This window comes from Parus major, chromosome 26 (genome assembly GCF_001522545.3).
Source record: "Parus major isolate Abel chromosome 26, Parus_major1.1, whole genome shotgun sequence".
NCBI classification, from domain to species: Eukaryota; Metazoa; Chordata; class Aves; order Passeriformes; family Paridae; genus Parus; species Parus major.
The window spans coordinates 3,571,058-3,579,487 of record NC_031795.1 but is presented as its reverse complement, the minus strand read 5'-3'; the positions used below and the strand labels follow the sequence as shown (position 1 = coordinate 3,579,487).

Here is an 8,430-nt window from a genome sequence, read left to right as displayed (position 1 = left end):
AACTCCCTCTCCATCCCCACATCCTCCTTCCTCCATCCCTCAAATCTCCCATCTTCCATCCCCACCACTTCCCCTCTCCATCCCAAAATCTCCCCTCTCCATCCCAAAATCTCCCCTCTCCATCCCAAAATCTCCCCTCTCCATCCCAAAATCTCCCCTCTCCATCCCAAAATCTCCCCTCTCTCAGGAAGGCTCTGCAGCTCAGGGATGGCAACAGCAGCAGCAGATTTCTCTCCCTCTGAGCTCTTCATGCTGGAAAAAAAACCTAAAGGAGAATCCTGAAATTCAGGAGGCAGCTGAGGCTGGAGAGCTCATGGAGCAAGGAGCAAAGCTCCTGGAAGCTTCTAGAAGCCCTGCACACAGCCAGGTGAGTTTGCACTCCGTGTACCATTTTTATTTTGACATAGATACACATTTTTATATCTTACAGCATTTAAAAACAGATTTGTAAAAACAAACGGTTTTGGTTTGGTTTTTGTGAGTTATTTTTCAGCTCAAAGCCACCCCAGCATGTCCCAGGTCCCTCCTTCCCCATCTCCCTGCTCCTTCTGGGACAACCTATGGATTTCCCTTCTCCCACTGGGAAAACAAGGTTTGTGTCCTCGTACAACCCTTCCAGAGCCACCACAAAGTGTCCCTTACTGCCCTGTCCCCCCCCTGCAGCGCTGGGGGACAGCTGGGTCCTCCTGCAGGGCTGGGAGGGGACACGGGAGCAGAGGTGGCAGTGCCAGTGTCACACAGAGCTGCCAGCAGCCCTGAGCAGTGCCCCAGGCTGGGTCAGGGCTGGGTCAGGGCTGGAGAGGTGGCTCTGACCCTCGGAGAGCAGGGACAGACTCCTCCATCCAGGAGGGGAGAGCTGGGATTAAAAACCACCCTCAAATCGGCTCAGTTGGAGTAAAAAGAGGCTCAAAAGGTATAAAAATAGACTCAAGAGGAGTAAATAAGACTCCTTTGGGCTCTCACTCCTTTTCCATGCACCACCCTAACCTCCTGGAGAATCCTCCTGGATAAATCCCCCTGGATAAATCCTCCTGGAGCTTTCCCTCTGGAGCTTTTCTTCTGGAGAAATCCTCCTGGAGAATCCTCCTGGGGCTTTCCTTCTGGAGAATCCTCCTGGATGAATTCCCCCTGGATAAATCCCCCTGGATAAATCCCCCTGGATAAATCCCCCTGGATGAATCCCCCTGGATGAATCCTCCTGGAGCTTTCCCTCTGGAGAAATCCTCCTGGAGAATCCTCCTGGATGAATTCCTCCTGCCATCCCAGGAATTCCCTGGCTCTCCATGCCCTGAACTCCCCTCCTGGGCAGCCCCTGGCACCAGGAAATCCCCCCAGGTCCCTTTTCCTTCCCTGGTGGGGCTGTGTCCACGCAGGGCTGGGGCACAGTCCCACCTCACCACTCCCACAGCCCCACTCGGAGCTTTTTTCCGCCCAGGAACCGGTGCCAGGCAGGCTGGGAGAGCTGAGAGTGGAGAGAGGAGAGGCACTGACATCCTGAGAGACTCCTCCCTCTGCAAATCCCCTGAGAAAAACGGATAACATGGAATTTTTCCTTTGGACAGCACCTATTGAAAAGTTCTCCCCTCTGTCCTGGACTTGACTAAGGCTCAATCCCTTCCCATAAATCTGAAAAATCTCCTTTATGGCCTCCCAGCTGCACAGGGAAGCTTTAACTGGGAAATGAGAATAAATGAGCAGCAAAAGCTCTCCCTGATCCATTGGAGTGCCAGGAGTGTGTCTGAAGTAGGGAATTAAAGCTGATGCACTGATTTGTATTTTCCCAAGGACTCCAAAAAGTCCTGCTGGACACACAGCCCAAGCAGAGAACAATGATTTGTCAATCAAGGGGCTGGTGAGGAGAAAAAAGGGAAATAACGAGTGCTGGATCGTACCCATCGTGGCCAAAAGGCTCCATCTGGTGGTGTTTGCACCCAAAAAGGAGCTGGGAGGAGGGGGGGAAGCACGGATTGTACTGGTTAAACTGGTTCACAGCAGAGGGAGGGCTCGAAACTCGAGGTAATCCCAAACTGGGAGAAGGGGTGGCACGAAGGGAACGGGAATTTTGTTTGGAGGAATGGACCTGCAAGGGGACAAAGCAGCCAGGGGGGCTCAGATGAGCCAGCAGGGCCATAAAACCCGAGCTGTGGCCACAAAACCTGAGCACAGCCAAGTTGTGCTGCCCTGCGTGGGGCAAACGCATGCAAGCAGGAGTGGGAATAATACGGCAAATATTTAAATGTTTTTCTCTTAAGCACAGCCCAGAGCATTCCCATCAGGGGAAAGGGATCCTGCAGGAACAGCCAGGAGCAAAATGACAGGCTCAGATATGGAAATGGGCTGGAAAGTTTGTTATTCTGTTAAAAAAGAGGCAGGGACAGGAGAAATGTGAGTGGTAAGAAAATTCAGGCTGGTCCTGCTAAGCCTGGGCAGCTGCAGGGGGAGAAAAGGGAGGGATCCTTCATCTCCAGCTTGGGCAGGACAGGGAATAACCAGCTTGAATTCCCTGGTTTGCAAAAATGAAGAAGCTTTGGGATGGTAGAGAGGAGCTTGCTCCCCTCTTTGCCCCAAAATCACTCAAGCATTGGTCAGGAACGGAACCAGGACAAGTCCCTGCCCAGAGGAGCCTGGTCCCTGCATGGAGCTGCTCCAGGGATGGGCTGCAGCTCCAGCACCTCCCAGTAAGAGCCAGGGAGCCCAACTGGAGGGCAGGGGGAGGACAGGGCCCCTGGCACCCGCAGGGTTTTCATGGTGGGGAAGCTGTTGGTGCTTCCCAGCCGTGGCAGCTCAGAGCCCCTGGGAGCTCCAGGTCGGGGCAGGGAACACTGGCCAAGGGCCAGGCCAGAGGGGTTTTCATGGAAAAGGGTTGGGATGTCCATGGAAAGGCTGGAAAAGGCTCAAGTGCTGGGCTCAGGAGCAGGGGGAGGTGGAGCTGCCCCGCTCAGTTTGTCCCTGCTGGGATTTCCAACATTGGAGCAGCCAGGGCTGGGATCACCCCTCAAACATCCCAGGGGATGGAGCTGGGAGGTGGGGAGGGGGCTCTGGGAGGGGACCCAACACTGGCACTCACAGCCATTATCACACACTGCCATGGGGGCACTGTCACAGCCCTCTGCTCCTCCAGAGGAGCCAGGGCTCCCAGAGATGTCCCCACCCCAGAAATGTCCCCATCCCAGAGATTCCCCCTCCTCATCAGCTTTTTGAGGCACCAAACACAACAAAGCAGAGCCCTCCATCTCCCCAGTCCTCTCCTGGGGGTGCAGAGACCCCAGAGCTGCAGCAGGAGGGTCCCAGCCCCAAGCCACGCTCTCTCCTGGAGGTTCCTGGGGTCACCCCTGTTCTGGGGGATGTGGGGCAGAGTGGGGGAGCTCGAGGCCCCCCCGTGCCCCGTCAGCAGGTGAAGAAGCGCCGCACCACCAGGTGCCCCAGCAGCACCAGGGCTGTCACCACCAGCATGTACTTCATGTAAATATTGTCCAGGTGCAGCGCAGTCCCCTGCCAAGGATGGGACACCGTGGGGTCAGGTCTGGTGGGGTCCTTGACCCCCCCAAAACCCCGACCCCCAAACTCTGAATCTCCTGACCCCCAAACCTCGACTCTCTGGCACCTCCCTGGTCCCCGTGACCCAAAAACCCTGGCTATGGTGACATCCTGATCTTGACCCTGCAGACACCCTTGGGGCATGCCCCTGAGCCCCAAACCCTGATCCCCCTGAACCCCCACACTCCATCCCCCCTGAGCCCCAAACCCTGAACCCAAATTCCATTCCTAACCCCCAAAACCTGACCCTGCTGATCCCCCGACCCCATAACCCTGGTGCCCCGACCCCCAAAATCTGATTACTCTGACACCCTGAGTCCCAAAGCCTGATCCTGTTGACACCCTGGTCCCCCTGAGCCCCAAAGCCTGACACCTTGAATCCCAAACCCTCACCCCTGACCCCCAAACCCCGCCCACTGCCCCCCAAACCCTGACTCCCCAACCTCCAATCCCTGCTCCCAGACCCCCAAACCCTGACTCCCCAACTCCCCAAACCCTCACCCTTGCCCCAAACCCTCACCCCCAACCCCCCAATTCTTGCCGTCTGAGCCCCAATTCCTGCTCCCAGACCCCCAAACCCTCACCCTGACCCCCCAGAGCTGCCCCCAGAGCTGCCCCCCGCTCACCCATCCTCCCTGCTGGGCGATCCAGCGGGCGATGCGGTTCTGCAGCATGAAGTCAGCGACGAAGTGGGCGATGCGGCGCAGGAAGCCGCTGACGCCGCGCTGCCACACGTACATGGCCATGCGGTACCCGAACGCCAGCAGGGCGATCACCCGGCCCCAGTTGATGCCGCTCTCAAACAGGCTGCAACAAAGGGTTCCCTTTGGGAATTCTTTGGAAATTCAGGGATCCCTGAATCCCTGCCCGGAGCTCTCGGCGTTCCCGGAGCTGCTCAGGCCAGGGGAGCTCAAGCAGTGGGGTCAAGATTGAGGAAATGGCCCCAAATTGTACCAGGAAAAGCTTAGGTAGGATATTATGGAATTTTTTTTTCCTCTGGAAGGGTTGTCCAGCCCTGGCACAGCTTGGACAGGCTGGGTAATCTCGAGCAATATCATCAGGATTGAGGAAACGGCCCCAAGTCGTACCAAGGAAACATTTAGTTCGGATATTTGGGAAAATCTAGTCACTGCGAAGGTTGTCCATCCCAGGGGATCTCAAGCACCGTGGTCAGGCAGAAACAACCCCAAGTTGTTGTTGGGAACATTTAGTTTAGGTCAGATATTATGGAAAACTTTTTCTCTGGAGGATCTTGAGCAGTGCAATCAAGACAGAGGAAACAGCCCCAAATGATACCAGGAAAAGTTTAGGCTGGATTTTAGGGGAAGTTTCTTTCACTGGAAGGGTTGCCCAGCCCTGGGGATCTTGAGTAGTGTGGTCAGGCAGAAACAGCCCCAAGTTGCATCAGGAAATGTTTAGATTGGACTCTATGGAATTTTTTTTTCCTTTGGCAGGGTTGTCCAGCCCAGGCTGGGGAATCTCAAGCAATATGATCAGGATTGAGGAAATGGCCCCAAGTAGTACCAGGAAACATTTAGTTTGGATATTTGGGGAAATCTAATCACTGCAAAGGTTGTCCAGCCCAGGGGATCTCGAGCAGCGTGGTCAGGACAAGAGGAAACAGCCCCAACTTGTACCAGGGAACATTTAGTTTGGATATGTGGGAAAGTCTTTCCACTGGAAGTGCCCCCCAGCCTTGGAACAGCTGCCCAGGCTGGGGGATCTCAAGCAGTGGAGTCAGAACAAGAGGAAACAGCCCCAAATTGCAGCAGGAGATGTTTTGGTGGGATACGACAGGAATTTTTTTCCACTAGAAGGGTTCTCCAGCCGAGGAGATCTCAAGCAGTGGGGTCAGGGCTGAGGAAATGGCCCCAAGTTGCACCAGGAAATGCTCAGGTTGGATATTCCAGAAAATCTTTCCAGTGGAAGGGTTCTCCAGCCCTGCCACAGCTGCCAGAACACCCTCCCTGGACAGATGCAAAAGCCACATGGCTGTGGCCCTGGTGGCTTAGTGGTGGCCTTGGCAGTGCTGGGGAAGGGCTGGACTCAGAGAGGGCTTTCCCATCCCCAGCCACCCCAGGGATGCTACACCAGCCCTTGAGGCTCATCCCAGCCACACAGAAACAGAGATTTTGTGGCTGGAAGAGGCTCCAAAATGCGTCACTCAATGTTCTTGAAGAGTTTGGCATTGATTGTTCACACCAGGTTTGGTAGGTGCTTTTCCTGGCTTCCAGCAAGAAGGGGAAAAAGGGAATAAAAAAAATACTAAAAAGAGGAATCTGAGGGCTGGTGGTTCAATCTGCTGCCCTGGGCCTTGGAGAGGGAATTACAGCCTGGGAGGGGACACAGAACAGGTGGCAAGAGGACAGGGACAGGGGTAAATTCACCTCTGTGTGACAAGGACAGGAGTTAATTTACCTGTGTGTGGCAAGGGGAAGGATAGGGTTAATTTAATTTACCTGTGTGTGAAAAAGGATTAATTTAGCTGAGTGTGACAAGGGTTAATTTAGCTGAGTGTGACAAGGACAGGGACAGGGGTTAATTTAATTTACCTGCGTGCCTTGCCGCCTCAGCCAGCGCGGCTTCCCGGACAGGGGAGCAGGAAAAGGACAGAAAGGAAGGAATTAGACACAAACACTGGAGAAAAGAAGGAATTAGACAGAAATGCTCAGCAGGGGGCACAGGGACAGGGCTGTCACAGCCACAGGTGTTTGGAAGAGTGACAGGAACCAGAGACCCATCCTGCCTGTGCCACCGGGCTGCGTGACCTGGGAGAACCCTGCAGAGAGAACCCCTTGATGCCTCCTCAATCCAAGCTTCCTTGGGAAGTCCTGGCAGGAAGTTTTCCAGATCTGTGCCCTCACTCCTCACCTGTTGCTGTGCTTTGGATATTTGGATATTTAGATATTGGGTGGCTGTCACCTGCACAGAGCTCTGTGTGTCACCTGCAGGCTCTGTGTGTCACCTGCAGGCTCTGTGTGTCACCTGCAGGCTCTGCCAGCCCATGGAGCAGCCCCTATCCCGAGGTGTCCATGTGGACCAGGTTGGATGGGAGTCCTGAGCCACCTGCTGGTCTCAAAGCCAGCATCCTGCCCGTGGCAGGGGTGGGGGTGAGATGACCTTCAAGGTCGCTCCCAACCCAACCATTCCATGATTCTGTGATTCCTGTGACCATCCCAGCTCCACATGTGGAGCTATGGCTGGGGTTGTTCCCCGGGATGTCCCAGCCTGGAGCAAGGGACAGCTGGAGCAGCGGCAGGGCTGGCTGTGCCCCTGAGGGGACAGGCACGGGCTGAGTGTCCCAGGGACATCCCCTGACAGACTCCAGCCAGCTGGGCAAGGACTGGGATGCCTGGGAGGGGACAATGATACGAGCAGAGCACAGGAGGAGGAGCAGACAGGCAGAAAACACAGGAATCATCCAGGGAAGCTCTCTGGGAGCTCAGCCAGGGCTGGAGGTGAAGCTCAAACAGACAGAGTATGGGTTTAACTGACAGCACACCTGACCTCCCCTTCCCTTCTCCTCTGAGGAAAGCCCCCACCCATCCAGCAGCTCCCGAGGCCTTACCTGGAGGCAATTTTGGTGAAGTGCTCGTAGGCATTGTCACGGGTGGGCTGCAGGGTCTCCAGCATGTTGCGGAACTCGTCGTCGTAGTTCTTGTAGATGTCGTCCCCAATGAGGGCCAAGCGCTGCCCCACCTGGCTCCCGGTGCTGCTGGAGCCAGCAGGGAGTCAGGCCAGGCTCTGGAGCATGGCCTGCCTCGGGGTGAGGGATGGGAGCTGGGATTTACCTCTCCAGGTCCTGCTGGATTTGCTCAATCTCCGGGTCCGGCGGCAGCTCTGCCCCTCGCTCCTCGCGCTCCTGCCTGTAGCGGTAGAAGACGTAGCTCTGGAACACCTCCTCGGCCTCCTCTGCCACGCGGCCTTCTGCAGGGACAGGGGGACAACACTCAAGGCACAGACTCATCTCCTTCCATTCTCAAATTTGGAAGAGGCCATTCCCTCATCCTCACCCCGAGTTTGTGCTGGTTGTGATAATGCCAGCCTCTTGCGGCAATCCCAAAAAACACCCGACACAAATGAATGCTCAGAGAATTAATTTTTAATCCAATCATCTTCCTGAGGGCACAGCCTCCTTCGGGATCCACTCTAGGCAAGAGGACTGGCACAACACACACCAGGTGTTGGAGCACTTTGCAGCTCTCCCCACGCTCCATCAATCAGCACAAACAATTGGGGAATTTCAGATCCAAACTGGGACTGGGGGCAAAGCTCAGCCTGGTTTTGCCCAGCAGCTCCCAGCAAACAATCCTGGTTTGCAGCATGTCCTTGTGTGGCACAGCCGTGACAAGGTGAGGAAAAGATTGGTCGTTTTTGGGGCATTCCTTCTGGATTCAGTCACATCCCTGGTGTGACGTGCCACCACCAGCAGAGACTGTCACCTCTGCAGGGACTGTCACCTCTGCAGGAGCAGAAGGGAGGGGAGGCTCTGGGTAAGTCCCAGAGAGGGGATTCCCCACCCATGACATCAGGGAAACAGCCAGGATGGGCCTGAATGGCTGCTCCAGCACATCCAGGTGGGAGAAATCCCAAAATCCCCTCTGTGCTCTCAGAAAGGGTGGGAACAGCGAGCTGGGGTGCTGGAGCTGGCTTTGAGGGCCAGGGTTCCCTCCTTGGCTCTCATCAACAAGCAGAGCTTGGCACTCCAGGAATTCCAGGCCCAGAGGGGGAATGAGCCTGTCTGTGACAGCTCCAGACCTACACACATGGCCCTGTCCCCACAAAACCTTCTCCAGACCTACACACATGGCCCTGTCCCCACAAAACCTTCTCCAGACCCACACACATGGCCCTGTCCCCACAAAACCTTCTCCAGACCCACACACATGGCCC

The 8,430-nt window shown here is 55.6% G+C and overlaps 1 protein-coding gene across 2 annotated transcripts in view; it reads right to left on the bottom strand.

Moving 5' to 3' along the window:
• Positions 1–1,211: 1,211 nt before the first annotated feature.
• BAK1 (BCL2 antagonist/killer 1) overlaps positions 1,212–8,430 on the bottom strand; it is a 14,560-nt gene continuing 7,341 nt past the window's right edge. The window contains exons 3-6 of one of the 2 annotated variants that reach the window (XM_015650947.3): positions 7,329–7,464; positions 7,106–7,249; positions 4,164–4,344; positions 1,212–3,492 (exon numbers count right to left, since the gene is read on the bottom strand). In XM_015650947.3, coding sequence (XP_015506433.1) covers positions 3,388–3,492; positions 4,164–4,344; positions 7,106–7,249; positions 7,329–7,464 — 566 coding nt within the window. In that variant the 3' untranslated portion in view covers positions 1,212–3,387. Of the gene's footprint in view, positions 3,493–4,163; positions 4,345–7,105; positions 7,253–7,328; positions 7,465–8,430 lie in introns of both variants that reach the window. The other variant, XM_019009027.2, reaches the window with a different exon arrangement.